Below are 21,867 nucleotides of genomic sequence, written 5' to 3'. Positions count from 1 at the left end.
GGCTTTGTAGGGCTCAGTTTAACACCATAAGTTTAGATCTCAGTTCAAAAAATACTTACAGCACCTTTCTGCACATAGATACATTTCAAAGAGCTTTTTTTAAACAAAAAGAAACTTGCTACAACTCACTGAAGAAGCCAGATTAGATTCTCAAAACTATTTGAATTAAAGCAACAACTTGACATTGCAGTTAATAAGTCCGCAGCAATTGGCCAATCATCACTAATGATCTTGGCTCATTACTGAAAGGTAACAAATCAGAAATTATCAAGAAGGCTTTCTTCACCACAGTATTTCCAATATGAATCAATGTTCTGGTGGGGGGGGGGGGCGCAATTTATTTGGTGTTTCCTTGGCCGATTTGAAAATGTTAAAGGAATCTTCTGTTGACATTCTTACATGGTTGATTATCCTGGATGTGTAACGATGTATCACATATCAAACAAAAGGCAAGTATTCAATCCGTCCGTGTGCACCACTTTAGGGCAAATACATCTGCAGCTCAGTGTGTGCTTCCACCATTTTTTAATGAATATTTGACTCCAGTCGTTTTAGAGCTTCACTACAGCAAAAAATCTGAAATACACTCAATGGCCACTTTATTAAGGACAGGAGTGGAACCCAGACTCTGCCGTGATCGGTCCCAAGCTCAGCTGCGAAAGCAGGAGGGTCGGGCAAGCAACCCCATCCAGTAAAAATCCAGAGCTACAGAAACTCCAAAGACCTCATTCCTGGTTGAAGGAGGATCTTGAAAGATGGGCTACACTCAAGGATAGAGGAGAGGACTCGGCAAGCTGCTGTTGGCAGCCTTTGATCCAGAAGGGTTCATGGGCAGAGAAGAAGAGTAGAACCCAGTGTAGTCTTCAGCTGCAGTGGACCATCCACTCCAAGGTTCAAAGTGTTGTGCATCCAGAGATGCTCATCTGCACACCACTGTTGTAACACATGGTAACGTGAGTTACTATCACCTTCCTGTCAGATTAAATCAGTCTGACCACTCTCCTCCAACATTTCTAATTAACAAGGAGTTGTCACCCACAAAACTGCTGCTCATTGGAGGTTTTTTGTTTTTCACATCATTCTCTGTAAATGATCAGGGGTTCTCAACCTAGAATCCGTGGATTCCTCGCATAATGGCACGAAAAAGGTTGGGAACCCCTGCCTAGAGACTGTTGTGCATGAAAACCCCAGGAGATCAGCAGTTTCTGAGACACCCAAACCACCCTGTCTGTCACAAACAATCATTCCATGGTCAAAGTCACTTAGTTCACATTTCTTTCCCCATTTTGCTGTTTGGTCTGAACAACAACTGAACGTGACCATGTCTGCAGGCTAGTATGCATTGAGTTGCTGCCTCATAATTGGCTGATTAGATATTTACATTAACAAAGTGTACAGATGCACCTAATAAAGAGGCCACTGAGTGTATTCAATCTGTGTGAGCACCACAGCACACTTTGTCGCTCATTATTTGCTTCCAACATTATTTAGTCTCCAGGCTTTTTGGAATTTCATCTCAATGGAATTTGAAGGAACAGGCTGACTAGAAATGCACCAACATTGAATGCTTCAAATTTAGCATTGGCAACTGCCTCCTTTTCTTCAATTTGCCAGATAACAAAGCACAGAGATTTTGTGCGACACACACAGAATGCTGGAGGAACTCGGCAGCATCCAAAGGAATTTGGGCACATTTGTTTAATGCAAAATTGACAACGTTTTAAAGGTACAGTAGTAACAAAGCCATACCTCTGCAACCACACCCTATGAAGATGACAAGTGTAAACATTACAAAATTTTTGAGTGTCATTGTACAGTACATTGTAAATTTATATGCACAGGGAAAAATATTAACACTGTAATCAATCTTAAGAGAACCCCGGTGCACACAAAAGTTCAGACTTTACAGTTGATCACCATATTGCAGACAGGACAGTGTTTCACCTCCCACAATGATAAATGTTTAACAGCACAAAAGAAAATGGATGAATAAGCAGTACAAGATTTGTCGGTGTGCCTCCATTTTCCGCAGCCACATTTTCTTGCTGTAAGGTCCCATTAAGGGCCAAGTTAACAAAAAAATAGCACACGCTGTGCAGAGATCTGGCCGCGTGGACGCCCTGCCACAGCTCTGCAACATTGTCCATCTTCTGCACACGAAGAGGCGTCGTCGGTTCATGGCCACACGGAGAGAACACACGGAGCAATTCTCAGCTCTCAGTAACATAAAAGCCTGTTTTAAAGTATCACGTTCTCTTTCAGAGTAGGACCTCACAAGAATAAAATACACAAAAGGAATTCTGCTTTCCTGTAGCTCTTATTTAACTATAGCATACTCTAGACATTAAAATTCTGAGACTGGAAATCATAATTGCAAAATGAATTTTATGTAAAAAAAACATGCCAATTCTAGAAGATGCTTTTAAACAATAAAATACTTAAATACAACTGACTTTAGAAGTGGAACCTCTTGTCACTGTGCCATCATGTGATCAATAAAAGCACAGATATTGTCTTTTTCAGTGAATGTTGCTGTCCGGTTTCTGATCATGCCTGATTTTGTCATTCTTCACCGTGTAGATAAAATAGGCTAGAGTTTCCTTTTCATTCACTGGAATGGTCCTAAAATGACGGCTGATTGTCTGCAAAAGAAATGTGCAAGATAAGTTTCTCGGGCAAAGGCAGGCTCATCTCAAAGAATTCCAAATGTAATCTTGCATTCATAGGCAAACCCTCAAATTACTTGAATCCAAACATGATCCAGTGTGATAGATTCTGATGCTTGAACAAATATTATTGCAAACCAACATTACTAACACACATAACCAAGAAGAGTGCTGGATCTCAAGGGAAATTCCATCCCACAGAAACTTATCCCTACTCAATCGGGCTAAACCTGCTGTGCAGTTGCACACCAACAAAGTTCATCCTGTTTAATTCAATGAGACTAAACGTTGGAGAAGAATACAATCGGTTATTAGATTTATGTTTGTGTCATGGGATAAGAGGAGCAATCTGGTGGCAATCAGTTCTACTGCCTTAAGAAACAAACTACAGTGGATGCTGGTTAATTGGTCCATCAGTTAATCGGTGCAGCCACTTATTTGAGATAAGTCTTCAAACAAAAACTAATGGAGAAAATAGCCAGGGTTCCCTTTGTTTATTTGGGACACTGTGCCCCTTATTTGGGGCAGGAGACTTGCCAAACAGTTTATAAATAGCATCAGTCGCGTGAACTTGTGTGGCCATTAGACACTACACCATACCTAGAGTGAGCAGTTTTTAAAAAGCACCATGCGTTTGTGTTCCAAGAGCAGAGATTTTTGTCACTGATAGTTGGCGAATAATAAGCAGCAAGGCAACTTAGAATTGTTCTGCTCACTGTGGTTTCAAGCATTCAGGCTTGGAGATGCTAGAAATGTCAGGAGTGAAAATTGAACAATTTCACTAGTTCAACAAGTTAGGAAATAAAAAGAATTAAGGTATCAGCAATCACCTTGAATGTTACAATGGAGATAAAGATTTGGAGGTTACAGTCATTAAAAAAATTGTATGAATGCAGTGCATTATCTGCACGAGGTGACTGAGTTAATTTTATTAATTTAGTCAATCTAAAAAACATGGTAGTGTGTTGGGAGTTGTCCATCGTATCTGAGGATGACAGGAAACCTGTGCAGGAGAGTTTTTAAAGTGGAAAAGCCGTTACATTTTGATAGTTCCACTCTCTCGACCTCAGATGTCTGACTCCAATACTATGAGTAGTCGTCATAAATTGGGGTCTTCCTTGGGTGCAGTGGATAACCATGTTTTCTGAGTCTTATCCATTAACTCTCCATGAAGTGTTGCAGAACCACCTTCTTGGCTGTTGGATCTCGCTGTAGATCACATCCGCCCAGTCTGCCAGAGATGACTTCACGTGCTAGGACAGGCGGGTCCCTATCTCACAGGGGTATGAAGCCCGCTGGCTACTTTCATCTGCTTTAGCCTGTCTGTCAAAGCAGTGTAAGGGGGAAAGGGGTGGCCGCTATTGCATGTAAACAGCTACTTGAAGCCACAGGTGAGAGCTGAGAGTCCGGTGAGGACCAAAGGTGAGTGAGCTGTCCCAGAATGGACACGACAGGCCCCTTCAGAGGCACTAACTCTCTCTGGACACCCCAAACATGACAAGGTACATGAAATTAATTCCGTTATCCATATCTATTAGGAACAAATACACAGTTTTAGAGAACTGCAGTAGCATTGGTACTGTTCTAATTTGTTCTGTATTTCATTTAAATACATAATTTGTTACTCAGTTAAATGGAAGTCTGTCTTTTTTATACCTTTTTAACCATTTCCTAAGACACTACCAGTATGCTATTAAATTCAAGGGTGACGGGGGCAGTAGTGAGTGAAGTTACTATTACGAGGAAGATTTGGAGGATAGAATTATTAGGCAGACTGGGAGAAGGTGCTTGGGAAGCTAAAAGGTCTGACAGTCTGGACCATATGGTCTACACCACAGGGTTTTGAAAGATGTGGCTGAAGAGATTGTGGAGACATCAGTAAAGATCTTACAAGAATCAAAAGATTCTGGCATGGTTCCAGAGGGCTGGAAAATTGCAAATGTCACTCCACTCTTCAAGAAGGGAGAGAGGCAGAAGAAACTATAGGCCAGTTATTCTGACCTCAGTGGTTGGGAAGACCTGGAGTTCATTGATTGTTAAGGATGTGGTTTTTGGGGTACTTGGAGGCATATGATAAAAGAGGCCGAAGTCAGCATGTTTTCCTTAGGGAAAATCTTGCCTGACAAATCTATTGGAACTCTTTGAAGAAATAACAAGCAGGATAGACTGGGGGTGGGGGGGGGCAGGGCGGGGAGCGATAGGGAGACAACCAGTGGATGTTGTGTACTTGAATTTTGAGAAGGCCTTTGACAAGGTACCACACACAAGGCTGCTAAGAACAGCTACAAGAAAGATACTAGCATGGATAGAACATTGGCTGACTGGCAGGAGGCTAAGAGTGAGAATAATGGGAGCTTTTCTGGCTGACTGCTAGTGACTCGTGGTGTTCCACAAGGGTCAGTGTTGGGACTGATTTTTTTTTACATTTTATGTCAGTGATGTGAATGACAGAATTGATGGCTTTGTGGCCAACTTTGCAGACGATACGAAGATAGGTGGGGGTGGGTGGGTAGTGTTGAGAAAGCAGAGAGACTGAGAAGGACTCAGACAGATTAGAAGAATGGGCAAAGAAGTGGCAGATGGAATACAGTGTCGAGAAGTGTATGAAGAAATAAAAGTGTAGACCATTTTCTATATGGAGAGAAAATACAAAAATATGAGGTGCAAAGGGACTTGAGAGTCCTCATGCAGGATTCCCTAAAAGTTAATTTGCAGGTTGAGTCAGTGGTGAGGAAGGCAAATGCAATGTTAGCATTAATTTTGAGAGGACTATAATACAAAAGCAAGGATATAATGTTAAGGCTTTACAAGGTACTGGTGAGGCCTCACTTGGAGCACTGTGAGCAGTTTTGGGCCCCTTATAGAAGAAACAGTATGCTGACACTGGAGAGGGTTCAAAGGAAGTTCATGAAAATGATTCAGGGATTGAAAGGCTTATCATATGAGGTGCATTTGATGGCTCTGGGCCTGCACCCACTAGAATTCAGAAGGTTGGGGGTGGGGGAAGAGGATCTCATTGAAACCTATCTAAGGATAGGTCTGGACCCAGGGTTGAGATTTTTGATTGGAGAAAGGCTAACTTTAAGGAGATGCAAAAGAGTGGATTGGGACAATTTGTTTTATGGGAAGGATGTAATAGAGAAATGGAGATCATTTAAAGGTGAAATTTTGAGGGTACAGAATCTTTATGTTCCAGTTAGGTTGAAAGGAAAGGTTAAAAGTTTGAGAGAGCCATGGTTTTCAAGGGATATTGGAAACTTGGTTCGGAAAAAGAGAGGGATCTACAATAAATACAGGCAGCATGGAGTAAATGAGGTGCTCAAGGAATATAAAGAATGTAAAAAGAATCTTAAGAAAGAAATTAGAAAAGCTAAAAGATACGAGGTTGCTTTAGCAAGTAAGGTGAAAATAAATCCAAAGGGTTTCTACAGTTATATTAATAGGAAAAGGATAGTGAGGGATAAAATTGGTCCCTTAGAGAATCAGAGTGGACAACTATGTGTGGAGCCAAAAGAGTTGGGGGGGGGGGGAGATTCTAAACAATTTCTTTTATTCGGTATTCACTAAGGAGAAGGATATTGAATTGTGTAAGCTGAGGGAAACAGATAGGGAAGTTATGGAAACTATGATGATTAAAGAGCAAGTACTGGCACTTTTAAGGAATATAAAAGCGGATAAGTCTCCGGGTCCTGACAATATATTCCCTAGGACCTTGAGGGAAGTTAGTGTGGAAATAGCAGGGGCTCTGACAGAAATATTTCAAATATCATTAGAAACGGGGATGGTGCCGAAGGATTGGCGTATTGCTCATGTTGTTCCATTGTTTAAAAAGGGTTCTAGGAGTAAACCTACCAACTATCAGCCTGTGAGTTTGACGTCAGTGGTGGGTAAATTGATGGAAAGTATTCTTAGAGATGGTATATATAAGTATCTGGATAGACAGGGTCTGATTAGGAACAGTCAACATGGATTTGTGCGTGGAAAGTCATGTTTGACAAATCTTATTGAATTTTTTGAAGAGATTACTAGGAAAGTTGACGAGGGTAAAGCAGTGGATGTTGTCTATGGACTTCAGTAAGGCCTTTGACAAGGTTCCACACGGAAGGTTAGTTAGGAAGGTTCAATCGTTAGGTATTAATATTGAAGTAGTAAAATGGATTCAGTAGTGGCTGAATGGGAGACGCCAGAGAGTAGTGGTGGATAACTGTGTGTCAGATTGGAGGCCGGTGACCAGTGGTGTGCCTCAGGGATCTGTACTGGGTCCAATGTTGTTTGTCATATACATTAACGATCTGGATGATGGGGTGGTAAATTGGATTAGTAAATATGCAGATGATACTAAGATAGGTGGAGTTGTGGATAATGAAGTAGGTTTTCAAAGCTTGCAGAGAGATTTAGGCCAGTTAGAAGAGTGGGCTGAAAGGTGGCACATGCAGTTCAATGTTGATAAATGTGAGGTGCTACATTTTGGTAGGACTAATCAAAATAGGACATACATGGTAAATGGTAGGGCACTGAAGAATGCAGTAGAACAGAGGGATCTAAGAATAATGGTGCATAGTTCCCTGAAAGTGGAATCTCATGTGGATAGGGTGGTGAAGAAAGCTTTTGGTATGCTGGCCTTTATAAATCAGAGCATTGAGTATAGGAGTTGGGATGTAATGTTAAAATTGTACAAGGCATTGGTAAGGCCAAATTTGGAGTATTGTGTACAGTTCTGGTCACCGAATTATAGGAAAGATGTCAACAAAATAGAGAGAGTACAGAGAAGATTTACTAGAATGTTGCATGGGTTTCATCACCTAAGTTACAGAGAAGGGTTGAACAAGTTAGGTCTTTATTCTTTGGAGCGTAGAAGGTTGAGGGGGGACCTGATAGAGGTATTTAAAATTATGAGGGGGATAGATAGAGTTGATGTGGATAGGCTTTTTCCATTGAGCACAGGGGAGATTCAAACAAGAGGACTTGAGTTGAAAGTGAGGGGGCAAAAGTTTAGGGGTAACATGAGGGGGAACTTCTTTACTCAGAGAGTGGTAGCTGTGTGGAACAAGCTTCCAGCAGAAGTGGTTGAGGCAGGCTCGATGTTGTCATTTAAAGTCAGATTGGACAGCTATATGAACAGGAAAGGAATGGAGGGTTATGGGCTGAGTGCAGGACGGTGACACTAGGTGAGAGTAAGAGTTCGGCACGGACTAGAAGGGCTGAGATGGCCTGTTTCTGTGCCTTAATTGTTATATGGTTATATGTTGAAAGGCCTCAACAGAGTGGATGTGGATAGGCTCATGTATAATAGGAAAGGTACGTCGCAGACGGAGTTTCTCCAGTTAGCGGACGATTTCCCTCCACGCATCCCTGACATAGAGGGGAATCGCGCACGAGGCAAGTTACAGTGGTGGTTTGCCATAGAAACATTTATTGGTTTATTAACATAACAGCATGGAGAAAGTCCTTCCAGCCACGTTGCACAGCAATCTCACAATTTAATCCTCGCCAAAATCAAGGGACAATTTACAATGACCAATTCATCAGTACATCTTGGGATTGAGGGAAGAAACTGGAGCACCCAGAGGAAGCCCACACGGCCATGGGGAGAACGTACAAACTCCTTACAGGCAAGAACGGGAAATGAACCTGGGTCACCTGTACTGTAAAGTGTTGAGCTAACCAATATGCTACCGTGCTCTCCCAATGGTGGGTTACGTAGGAGGGAAGGGTTAGATTGATCTTAGAAGTGGGTTTTAAGGATAGCACAACATCGTGGGCCAAATGGCCTGCACTGTGCTGTAGTGTTCTATAAAATGAAATAGTCTGAAAAAAAAATGGTGAACAAAAATGCAGATTTTAAAATAATGACATGAGAACATTGAGCAATTATTTTTGATTTTAATAAAGCAAAGGATATACAAGTAGCTAAATAAAACCAAGAGTAAATGAGGACACAAACTTCTGAAGCCCCTTAGTGGCCCCAATTCCACCCATCATTTCCCAGAAGTCTCTCTTCACGAGCAACTCTCCCTCAAGTGAGGTGTAAGGTTGTAACAGACACAGGGATCCAAAGATCAGCTTCAAACTCCACGGCTCTCTAAGCCAAGCCCAGCCACATACTTTGAATTCAGGTCAGATGTAGTTAAAAATAAAATTATATCACCTGTCTGGACTGAGGTGCTGTTTATGGTTGGATTTTAATTTTACCCCTGAGCAAATCCCTAATCTGTTGAAGTGTTTTTAAACTCAACTTCACTTATTGCACCTTGCTGCACATCATTGCTAAGCACAGGACAAAATAAAATAGATATTTTAGAATGCACAATACCTCAGCTAGCTGAGCTTTATTTAGGCCAGGTCTAGTCTGTAGTTTGAAGTGTCTCTTATAACGTCTCAGTGTATTTACTTGCAATTGAAACAAATCGACCTAAGAAAAGGTTGAAAGTCTTTTGGTTAATTTAAGTTGGAAATTGCAAAAAACACAGACCAAGTAACCTTAAAATACAGAAACAATGATTGACGATTAATGGAGTTTATTAATAAAATAAAATTAAGGACTGAATCTAAGTAATTTCACCAAATTTTCTATTTCATGTATCACTAAACCTGACCCAAGTTGTACACACTCTCACCCACGTTATTAATTACACAAAGGCAGATGTAAAGCACAACTTGGAAACAGAAGTATATAACACCTAAACACGAGGAAATCTGCAGGTGCTGGAATTTCAAGCAACACACACAAAAAATGCTGGTGAACGCAGCAGGCTGGGCAGCGTCTATAGGAAGAGGTACAGTCTCGACCCGAAACGTCGACTGTACCTCTTCCTATAGATGTTGCTTGGCCTGCTGCGTTCACCAGCATTTTTTCAATATTACACCTGAATGCTAACAAATTTCTATGAAATGACTGATTTGTTACCATACTCAATTAGCATATTTCTCCATTTGTAGAATTGAGAAAGAATATTTGGAAAACATGAGAATATCGGTGTGTTCTGGGCATACTACTGTATGTTGGTGTTGGAAGCGTGGGAACACTTGTGGGCTACCCAGCACAACCCTCGGAGATTTGTTTTGACACATTTCACTGCATGTTTCAACATACACATGAGAAATTAAGCAAATCTTTAATCTCCTGATCCCTTGCAGGTGTTGCTGACTGAAGTGCCGTGGACGATTGAAATGTTAAGACATTAGTGTACGTTTCTGTCAAAGTAAGCGCGCTGCAGATTGTAACACATAACAGCGAGCTGTTGGTCTCCCTCTCGCTGTGGTAGGAACAATCCCTCTCTCTCACCCTCGCTCATGAGAGAGAAAGCCTGCCTGAGATGTCAAAGTGTTGGAATGGACAGTAGATTTTGATGGAATCTAGATCATGGTCTCTTGGGGGAGGGGGGGCCTTTGCTATTGCTTGCATGGTGGGGGCTGGGTTTGATGCATTTGCGGGAGCAAGTGGGAGAAGGGGGAGGGTTGATACCTTTGCTGCTGATTGTGTGTGGGGGGGGGGCTTTGGGGTTCTAACATTTTCTGACATTCATTCTTTAGGGTTTTCTTCGTCACCTGCGAAGAGTAATGATTTCAGGTTGTACAACGTATATATCCTCTGATATTAAATTGAACCATTGAATCACTTCAAAAATCTTTGAACTAATTTGATAGTCTCAATGAGCGTAAGAGGAGACCAAGCTTCCTTTGTGCCGTTAATGCTGAACAGTCTACTTGATAGCTTTTCTTTTCTTCTGAAGACTTTAGCTCAGGTCAAGCTCCACTCTAAAGAGTACAGCTGGCTCTCCAAATGACTTGAACAGGCACTGCAGAGCATTTAAGCAGCTCCAATACATCCTCCCCAAGGAGCGCAAACTAACCTGAACCTGGGGTAAAGGACGCTCATAAGGAACTGGAAACAACTATTTTTGGTGCAAATACCTGGATCAATTCTAACAGTATTCAGCACATATCAAAGGAACAAATACAGTTCTTCATACTAAACCACAAATAGTTCCAACAGCACGTCAGCACTATGGCAACTGTTCTGCCCGTGACTGCAGAGAGTTGTGGACAGGGCTCAGCACATCAGCCGCCTCTCTCTTTTCACTGCCCCCATAAAAAGCAGCCAATTTAATCAAAAACACCACCCACTCTCTACATTCTCTCTTCTCCACCCCCGCCCCCCCCATCCCATTCAGCAAGAGATACAACAGCCAGAGGTACCACCAGGCTCAAGGACAGCTTTTATCCCACTGTTGACAGGCTCTTGCACGGACTTTTTGTATGTCTATGGAATTTGTTGCCACGAGCGGCTATGGAGGCCAAATCATTGGGTGTATTTAAGGCAGAGAGAGATAGGTTCTTGATAGCCAGGGCATCAAAAGAGTATTGGGTGAAAGCAGGGGAGTGGGGATGACTAGAAGAATTTGATCAGCCCATGATTGAATGGCAGAGCAGACTCAATAGGCTGAATGGCCTACTTCTGCTCCTACACCTTATGGTAAGCTGGACACCTGGTCTCACAATCTACTTTGTTGTGATCTTGCACTTCATTGTTTACCTGCACTGCACTTTTTAAAAGTCATTTTTACACTTTATTCTGCATTGTTATCGTTCAACCTTATTGCCTCCTCAAAACACTGTGTAATGATTTGATCTGGATTTTTAATAAAATGCAAAACAATTTTTCCCACTTTATCTTGGTACATGTGATAATTATAAACCAATATCAATATAAAGTTACGGATTTTGATATACTGAGCTAGTTCTAGTGTGTTTCTGATTTATTGCAAATTCAGCTCAACATTTCTGTTTCCACGGTCTCAGATGTCCCAAAGGACCTCACACCTGACAGTATGCATGGTCGCTCTTGTGCAGGGAGACTGTGGAAGCCAACTTACACACAAGATCCTAAAAACAGCAAAATAATCATTGACCAAATAATCTATTTTAGCAGCGTTGTCTGCAAAATTGACCATGCTGCACAGTGAAACTTCCTGCTTCCCTTTAGTATACACACAAATTATTTCTTTTCATCAAGGCAGATGGCCTTCATTAAATTTATTGATTTTATTTATTGGGATACAGCCCGGAAAAGGCCCTTCTGGCCTTTCAAGCCTCACCAGCCTACAATCGCCGATTTAACCCTAGCCTAATCATAGGATAATTTAGTGACCAATTAACCTACCAACTAGTACATCACTGAACAGTGGGAGGAAACGCACACGGTAACGGGGAGCCTGTACAAACTCCTTACAGTGGCAGGAATTGATCTGATCCAAATTATGTTAGCACTCAGTGCCACCTCAGAAATATTCCCCAGCTTTATTCATCTGTCTTCCCATCCTCTCTACAACTTAAAACCAACTTCTTTTTTAAAAAACCTCCCAGGTCTGAGGGTCTGAAATATTATGTTTAGAGTCAGTTATACAGTACAGATAAAGGTCCCCTGACCCAAACTATCCATGTGTACCAAAGTTCCTACCTGAGCTAGTCCCATTTGCCTGCATTTGGCCCACCTCTCTTTAAACCTTTCCTATCCGTGTACCTGCCTGAATGTCTTTATAAGCTTCATTGTATTCTCTACATCTTCTTTCAGAAACTCATTCTGTATACCCACACCGTATGTGAGAAAATGTTGGCCCTCAGGTCCCTTTCAGCTTTGTTTTTTTCCACAGGTGAAAATGGGCTTGCTGAGTGTTTCCAGTAATTTTGACTTTTTTTTTAAAGTAACGAGAAGTAAAATAGATGCTATACATTCAGTTGTCATTTTATTAAGAACACCTGCTCATTTATGCAAATATCTAATCAGCAACTCAATGCATACTAGCCTGCAGATGTGGTCAAGTTCAGTTGCTGTTCAGACCAAACATCAGAATGGGGAAAGAAATGTGATGCGTGACTTTGACCGTGAAATGATTGTTGGTGCCAGACAGGGTGGTTTGAGCATCTCAGAAACTGCTGATCTCCTGGGATATTCATGCACAACAAACAGTCTCTAGAGTTTACAGAGAATGGTGTAGATAAACAAAAACTCTTCCACTGAGTAGCATAAACACAAGGAATTCTGCAGATGCTGGAAATTCAAGCAACACACATCAAAGTTGCTGCTGAACACAGCAGGCCAGGCAGCATCTCTAGGAAGAGGTACAGTCGACGTTTCGGGCCGAGACCCTTCATCAGGACTAACTGAAGGAAGAGCTAGTAAGAGATTTGAAAGTGGGAGGGGGAGGGGGAGATCCAAAATGATAGGAAAAGACGGGGGGGGGGGGGGGAGTAGCAGTTCCGTGGGCAGAAACAACTTGCCAATGACAGAGGTCAGAGGCTGGTTAAAGTTGACAGGAAGGCAACCACGTTACTACAGTGGTGTGCAGTAGAGCATCTCTGAATGCACAACACATCGAAACTTGAAGCGGATAGGCTACAGCAGCAGAAGACTACACCAGGCTCCACTCCTGTACCTAATAACATGGCCACTGAGTGCAAATCTCAAAAAAATACATTTTCCAAGTTTTGCATTCTCTTTATAGTTTGCTGGACATTCAAGCTTGAATTTTGTCCTCAACTTGTCAGGGTGAGCCTTTAAATGCTGCCTTCTAACCAAAGGACAGAATCACCTTCACCAAGTCACAGGCAATTCTTATCTGCTTTTGGAAATGTAATGATTCTAACTCGTCTGAAGTAAAATTGTTTCAATTTCAAGTAGAAATTTGTATTTAATTTATGACTTCATAATGCATTTCAAAAATGTTGTGAGCAGAAGTCAGAGGTCAGTCCTTACACAGGAATAATCCAGTGTTATCTGGAAGAATCATTCTGATTAGTTAGCAGTAAACTTAGTCAGAGGTCATAGAGTAGCCAGAAATAAAGCTTTCTTTGTTCCCCAGTTGCCACAAGTTAACAAGTAGCCTCATTAGTTTACAATATATTTAATTGGTAGGTGAAGGTTTTGAAAGCAGATTTGCAAAATTTGGGGATGTCATGAAATAGGTTTAGATTAATTTATTTATATATTGAAACATATAGTGAAATGTGTCATTTGCATCAACAACTAACACAACCTACATATGTTTTGTGGGGGGGGGGTAGAAAAGAGTATTCTGCAAATGTCACCACACATTCTGGCACCAACAGTAGGGAAGTTATGACAGGGACACAAGGAAGTTACAGAGATATCGGAACAGATAGGTTAAGTGAGTGAAAAAAATCCTTAAAAAGGAGCATAATTATAAGCCATAGGCCATCATGGCCTCATGACCATGATTGTTCTTGGCAACTTTTTCCTATAGAGGTGGTTTGACATTGCCTTCTTTTAGGCAGTGCCTCTACAAGACGGGTAACCCTAGCCATTATCAATACTCTTCAGAGATTGCCTGCTTGGCATCAGTGGTCACATAACCGGAACTTAATGATATGCACCAGCTGCTCATTCAACCATCCACCACCTGCTCCCACGGCTATACCTTACCGAAGGGTGACTTGCAGGATTGTGGAGGGAAGGAGCACCTTATACCTCCTTTGGTATTGGCACATCCCCACCCCACCACCCAAAAAGGAGTACAAATGCTAGAAAAAGTGAAATTGGCCATTTTGAGCAGGAAGAACGAAAAAAAATCTAACTGGTGAGAGACTGCAGAGTGCAGATACAGATATGTATGCTAGAGATTGATACATAACAGGCTACTGTGCAGATGCAGAAAGTAATTAGGAAAGCAGACAATATGTTGTCATTGTAGCATCGCGGTTAGTGCAAACGCTTTGCAGCGTCAGCGATCACCGATTAGTGCTTAATTCTCCCGGTGACCACGGGGGTTTCCGCCAGGAACTCCGCTCTCCTCCCACATTCCAGAGATGCACAATAAGAGCTAGTGATTTTGTGGGCACGTTATGTTGGCACAAGTATGGTGACATGTGTGCCACTCAGCACAATCTGCTAATTCAGGGTTTGCCAGCCGTTGTCATGCCATGGACCAATACCATTAAACAAGGGGTCCGTGGACACCAGGTAGCAAACTCCTGCTCTAATTTGATTGGACACAAATGATAAATTTAACTGTAGGTTTTGATGCACGTGACAAATAAAGTTAATCTATTAAAGATTAAATACAAAAGTAGAAGTTGTGCTTCAGTTGTACAAGACATTGGCAAGACCACATCTGCAGGACTGAGTACAATCAAGGTCTCCTCAGACAGGGAAACATTTGAATGCACTGGAAGCAGAACAACTGGAAGCATTGGAGCTGTGTCGCTACCCACAGCTCCAATCTGCTAATTAAATTTGCTGACAATCCTACATTGATTGGCCTAATCTCAAATGATAACGAGGCAGCCTACAGAAAAGAAGTCATCACCCTGACACAGTGGCGTCAAGAAAACACCCTCTCCCTCAATGTCGCAAAAACAAAGGAGCTGGTTGTGGATTACAGGAGGAATGGAGACGGGCTAGCCCCAAGTGACATCAATGGATCTGGGGTTGAGAGAGTAAACAGCTTTAAGTTCGTCGGCATACACATCACCGAGGATCTCACGTGGTCTGTACATACCAGCTGTGTGGTGAAAAAAGCACAACAGCACCTCTTTCACCTCAGACAGTTGAAAAAGTTGGGGATTGGCCCCCAAATCCCAAGAACTCTCTACAGGGGCACAATTGAAAGCATCCTGACTGGCTGCATCACTGCCTGGTATGGGAACTGTACTTCCCTCAATCGCAGGACTCTGTAGAGAGTGGTGTGGACAGCCCAGCGCATCTGTAGATGTGAACTTCCCACTATTCAGGACATTTACAGAGACAGGTGTGTAGAAAGAGCTGGAAGGATCACCAGGGACGCAAGTCATCCCAAACACAAACTGTTTCAGCTGCTACCATCAGGGAAACAGTAGCACAGCATAAAAGCCAGGGCCAACAGGCCTCAGGACAGCTTCTTCCACCAGGCCATCAGACTGATTAATTTGTGCTGATGCAACTGTATTTCTATGTTATATTGACTATCCTGTTGTACATACTATTTATAACAAATTACTACAAAGAGCTCATTGCACATTTAGACAGATGAAACAAACATTTTTACTCCTGCTGTATATGAAGGCTGCAAGTAATAAAGTCAAGTCAATACAGATATATTAGACTGATTCCAAGAATGGGTGGATTGTTCTACAAGGTTGGACATCTAGGCCTATGTCAACTGCACTTTAGAAGTATTAATAGAGAATTTAATATTTAAGATCAAGAGGAAATTTGAAAGGTTGGGCAATAGAAAGGATGTCACAAACGAGAAAATCTGCACAAAGGATGTTCCCTCTTATGGTTAGAATCTGTAACTCAGGATCACTGTTTGAAAAAGAGGTTGACTACCTTGGACAAAGATGAGACACAATCTCGACTCCAAGTTGTACAACAGATACAGGCCCTTTCAGCCAACTGGTTCATGCTAACCAAGAATCTCACCCAATCTAGTCCCATTTGCCGGCATTTGGCCCATAATCTTCTGAACCAGGGATTCCCCAACCTAGGACCCTCGGACACATCAGTTAATAGAAGGGGATCCCTGTTCTAAACCATGAAGAAGTTGGCGAAAGCAAATTTAGAATATACACCCAGTGGACATTTCATTAGGTGCAAGATTGGAACATGGTGTAGTCATCTGCCCAATGTAGCAAATTCATTTCAAGGTTTGACATGTTGTGTCTCAGAGACTCTTTTGCATACCACTGTTGTAACACATGATAATTTGATTGGCTATTACCTTCCTGTCAAATTGAACCAGTCTGGCCATTCTCCTCTGACCTCTCTCATTAACAAGGAGTTTTCCATCAGACCAGGAGCCATCTAGCCCATCAAGTCTGCTCCGCCATTCAATCATGACTGATCCTTCCCCATCCCCCCCAACCCCAGTTCCCAGCATTCTCCCCTTAACCTTTGATGCCATATCCAATCAAGAACCCATCAATCTCTGCCTTAAATACACCCAACAACCTGGCCTCCACAGCTGCATGTGGTAAGAAATTCACAAATTCAATACCCTTTGGTTAAAGAAATTTCTCCTCATCTGTTTTGAAAGGGCGCCACTCTAACCTGAGGCTGTGCCCTCTTGTCCTAGACTCTCCCACCAGGGGAAACATCCTTTCCACATCTACCCTGTCTAGGCCTTTCAACATTCAAAAGGTTTCAATAAGTTCCCCCCCCCCACCCCTCTGAATTCGAGCAAGTACAGACCCAGAGCCATCAACCATACCTCATACAATAACCCTTTCACTCCTGGAATCATCCTTGTGAACCTCCTCTGGACCTTCTCCAATGCCAGCACATCTTTTCTAAGATGAGTGGCCCAAAACTGTTCACAATACTCAAGGTGAGGCCTTACCAGTGCCTTATAAAGCCTCAACATCACATCCCTGCTCTTGTATTCTCGACCTCTTGAAATGAATGCTAACATAGCATTTGCCTTCCTCACCACCAACTCAACCTGCAAGTTAACCTTTTCACTCACAGAACTACTGCTCACTGGATGTTTTTTTTTTGCACCATTCTCTGTAAACTCTGGAGATTGTTGTGTGTGAAAATCCCAGGAGGTCAACAGTTTCTGATTATGCATTGAGTTACCGCCACATGATTGGCCGACTAGATATTTGCATTAATAAGGTGGGATGTACCTAATAAAATGGCCACTGAATGTATTACTATCGAGTACATGAAACAAAAGTTCACCAGACCAATAGCTGGGTTGCAAGTCTGGTATAAGGAGAGGGATTGGGCCAGCAGGCCTAGATTCACCAAAATAATGAGACAGTTTGAATCTGCAGTTTTCCCATGAGGAAACATCCTTTCAGTATTTATCACATCTAGCCCCCTTTATACATCTATGAGGGGTGATTGATAAGTTCGTGGCCTAAGGTAGGAGTCGTCGATTTTAGAAAACCTAGCACATTTATTTTTCAACATAGTCCCCTCTTACAGTTACACACTTAGTCCAGTGGTCGTAGAGCATATGGATCCCTTCTTTGTAGAAGTCGGCATCCTGGACCTCCAGAAAGTGGTCCACAGCAGGGGTGATTGATAAGTTTGTGGCCTAAGGTAGAAGGAGATGAGTTATTAACTTCAAACTTTCTGCATAATCACGCAAAGAGTTGAACTGCATGTGCATGTAACGAGAGCTGTATAACTCATCTCCTTCTACCTTGGGGTGATTGATAAATTCGTGGCCTAAGGTAGAAGGAGATGAGTTATACAGCTCTCGTTACATGCACACGCAGTTTAACTCTTTGCGTGATTATGCAGAAAGTTTGAAGTTAATAACTCCTCTTTCTACCTTAGGCCACGAACTTATCAATCACCCCTCATATGAATTATCAATTAAAGTTTTTCATCTGACTGTACATACAAAGCAGTGCATCCACAATACAAATATCACAGACTGCACATAAAACTGCCACCAATAGGTTAATAAAATACAATTCAAAATACATGTGAAGTGCACAGCACAGGGAAACAGTAAACAGCTTGCTTCCTAGTGATGAGACCGCAGTAGTGGCAGAGTTTCATTAGTCTCACAGCCTGGGTGAAGAAAAGCTGTTACCCAGTCTGGCAGTCCTAGTTGTGATGCTCCTGTACTTCCTTCCTGTGGGTCAAACAGATTTGTGGAATGGGCGGTAGGGAGCTACAATAGTCCTTCGGGCCCTTTGTGTACAACACATCCAGTAACTGTCACAAATGAGGATGGTGGGGAGAGGGAAAGGAGACCCCAGTGATTCTCTTGGTGCTTTTTTTATTATCCTCTGTAGGGTCTTGCAGTCTGATGCCTTGCAGCTTCCATACCAAACACTCATGCAGCCAAGATGGACACTCTCAATGGTGCTCCTGCAGAAAGTTGTTAAAATAGGGTGGGGAGCCTTCACATCGCAATCTCCTCGGAAAGGAAACTGCTCTGCCTTCTTGACTAATGCATTCCAATGAACAAATACCATTCATTACAATAGGAACCAAAATGCCAAAAATGGTGCATTTTCAATACTCAGTTCTGGCCTTAACAAACCTTTCTACATCAAAGTACATTTTATTATCAAAGTACAAATACATCACCATTTACAACCCCGAGATTTATTTTCATGTGGACATACTCAAATCTATAAAATAGTAACTATAACAGAATCAATGAAAAACTGCCCATCTGGAGTGCAGAAGACAACAAATTATGCAAATACAAAAACAGACAATAAATAAATAAGCCATAAACATTGAGAACATGAGATGAAGAGTCCTTGAAAGTGAGTCCACTGGTTGTGGGAACATTTCAATGATGAGGCAAATGAAGTTGAGTGAGGTTATCCTTTGGTTCAAGAGACTGATGGCTGAGGGATAGTAACTGTTCCTGACCCTGACAGTATCAGTTCTGAGGCTCTTGTACCTTCTACCTTATGGCAGCAGCGAGAAGAAAGTATCTCTTGGGTGGTGGGGATCCCTGATCATGGATGCTTCTTTCCTGCAACAGCATTTCATGTAGATGTGCTCAGTGGTTGGGAGGGCTTTACCATGATGGACTGGGACATATCCACAATATTTTGTAGGATTTTCCACTCAAGGGTAGCGGTGTTTCCATACCAGGCTGTGATGCAGCCAGTCAATATACTCTCCACTACACATCTATAGACGTTTGTCATAGTCTCAAGGTTTCAAAAGGTACATTTAATGTCAGAGAAATGTGTACAATACACACTCTGAAATTCTTCGCAACCATCCACAAAGAGCAGTGCCCCACAGAATGAATGAGTTAAACGTTAGAACGCCAAAGTACCTCCCCCCCAGCTCCCCTCCTGCACACAAGCTGCAGCAAGCAATGATGTCCCCACCACCCCCACCGGCAAAATAAAAAGCATCGGCACCCACCACCGAGCACTCAAGTGTGCAGCAAAGCAACAGCAAAGACACAGACTTTCAGTACTCCAAAGACCATGTGTTCAGCCAGTATTTGACATACCACAGGCTCTCTCTCCCTAATAAAGGAGAAAGATGTCTCCGTCTAACCGCGAGAGGGGAGACATAACATCGTAAACTATCGAGTTGTTTGTTAAAAGTCCACTGTGTTGCTTTTTCCAAGTTCTGTGCCTGGGCACACAGCCAAGGAACTTCTGGCTCCAGCAACACACCAGTCTGTAGGGACACTGACTTTCCATCCGCCCGTCTCCAGAGCCCCAAGATCCCAGGCCTCCAAAGGCGAACCAACCTCTTAGGCTGTGCCCTTGGCGTGTCAGATAACGGCCGGTCATGAAACCCTGAGAGGGGTCCTATTCCCACAAAGAACCAAAGTCAGCGTGCAACTCCAGGTCAGGGTCTTCAAAAGAACCCTGAAAAGGGAAAGTATGGAGATATTAAAGATGGAAATAGAGCTGTTTCCGAAGATGCAAACAAAGGAGTCGCCATTTAGTGCTATCTTGACTAAGCTCCAACCTTCAAAGACATTATGTTGAGATGTCATGTCGAATTTCTACAAACTCCTAAGGAAGTAGAGGTACTTTTGTCATTGTACTTTTGTCATAATTGCACTTGCATGCTGGGTCCTCTGAAATAATAACATCTAGGAATTTAAAGTTGCTAACCCTCTTCACCACTGATCCTCCAGTGAGGACTGGCTTATGGACCTCTGGTTTCCTTCTCCTGAAGTTTGCAATCAGCTCCTTGGTCTTGCTGACATTAAGAGGTTGTTGTTATACCACTCAGCCAGATTTTCAACCTCCCTCCTATATGCTAATTCATCTTCACCTTTGATTCAACCTATGACCGTGATGTCCTCAAACTCTAATACGGCGCTGGAGCTGCGCTTAGCCACACAGTTGCAAGTATAAGTGTTTAGAACAGAGGACTAAACACACAGCCTTGTGGTGCACCAATGCTGATGGAGATCATGGAGAAGTAGTTGCCAACCCAGGGTCTGCAAGTGAGGAAATTGAGGATCCAGTAATTCCACAAAGAGGTATTAAGGCCAAGGTATTGGAGCTTATTTATTAGTTTTGAGAGAATATTGGTATTGAATGCTGAACTGTAGTCAATAAAGATGTATGCACCTATGCTGTCCAGATGTTTCAGGGATGAGTGGAGAGCCAATGAGGTGGCATCTGCTGTGGATCTGTTGCTCTAGTAGACAAATTGGAGCAGATCCAAGTCACCTTTCAGGCAGGACTTGAGATGTTTCATCACCAACTTGGATTCAAGTGCAACTGGGCAATAGTCATCAAGGCAGGTCACCAGGCTCTTCTTGGGCACTTGAGTAATTGAAGCCTGCTCAAAGCAGGTGGGTACTACACAGTACTGAAGTGAGGGGTTAAAGATCTCACTAGCCAGCTGATCAGCACAGGTCTTGGCCTGGTACCCCATCTGGGCTGGATGCTTTTCGTGGGTTCACGCTCTTGAAGGCTGCTAACATGTCAGCTTCAGAGACTGAAATCATAGGATCATCCAGAGGTGTGGGAGTTTGTGATGGTCACTCCATCTTTTGATGGTCAAACTGAGCATAGGAGGCATTGAGCTCATCTGGAAGCAAAGGCCTGCTGTCTCCTATGTTGCCTGATTTAACTTTCAAGCCCTGACACTACTGTCGAGCATCCTTCATTGATTCAAGTCTGGTCTGGAATTGTCACTTTAGCCATGAGATGGCTTTCAGGAAATCACACCTGGCCCTTTTGTAACTTTCTTGGTCACTAGACTTGGATGCCTCTGATCTGGCTCTGAGCAAATTTCAGATCTCATGGTTCATCCAGGCCTTCTGCTTGGGAAAGACTCCGAACGATTGCAGAGAGACACTCAACTATTGCTGTTTATTTTTTAATAAAGTCCATCACAACTATGGTGTATTCTTTCAGAGCACTAGATAAGTCCTTGAATAAGACCCAATCCACTGACCTGAAGCAATCCCGTAACTGCTCCTCTACCTCCCACAACCACCTTTTGTCCCAATATCTGGAGCTATGCTCTTTAGCCTCTGCCTGTATACAGCCAAGTGATCAGATTTCTCCTGATGTGGTATGAGCATCGAACATTAGGCATTCATTATCTTAGTACAGCAGTGGTCTAGTACGTAGGGACCTCTGGTGCTACAGGTTATATGCTGATGGCAAATGAGAAGTGTTTTCTTCAAACAAGCCGAGTTGAAGTCTCTGACAATGACTTGAAATGCATTGATTTGGAATTCTACAGTTGAAGTAAGATTCCTCTACTCTGATACTCCAACTTCTTGAA

The 21,867-nt window shown here is 42.5% G+C and overlaps 1 protein-coding gene across 2 annotated transcripts in view; it reads right to left on the bottom strand.

Moving 5' to 3' along the window:
• Positions 1 to 1,683: 1,683 nt before the first annotated feature.
• sap30l (sap30-like) overlaps positions 1,684 to 21,867 on the bottom strand; it is a 36,829-nt gene continuing 16,645 nt past the window's right edge. Inside the window, exons 3-4 of one of the 2 annotated variants that reach the window (XM_072257656.1) lie at positions 8,980 to 9,078; positions 1,684 to 2,642 (exon numbers count right to left, since the gene is read on the bottom strand). In XM_072257656.1, coding sequence (XP_072113757.1) covers positions 2,520 to 2,642; positions 8,980 to 9,078 — 222 coding nt within the window. In that variant the 3' untranslated portion in view covers positions 1,684 to 2,519. The remainder of the gene's footprint in view (positions 2,643 to 8,979; positions 9,079 to 21,867) is intronic. The other variant, XM_072257657.1, reaches the window with a different exon arrangement.

Source organism: Mobula birostris, chromosome 5, assembly GCF_030028105.1.
Source record: "Mobula birostris isolate sMobBir1 chromosome 5, sMobBir1.hap1, whole genome shotgun sequence".
NCBI classification, from domain to species: domain Eukaryota; kingdom Metazoa; phylum Chordata; class Chondrichthyes; order Myliobatiformes; family Myliobatidae; genus Mobula; species Mobula birostris.
The sequence above is the reverse complement of the archived record's forward strand: the minus strand, read 5'-3'. Positions and strand labels throughout refer to the sequence as shown.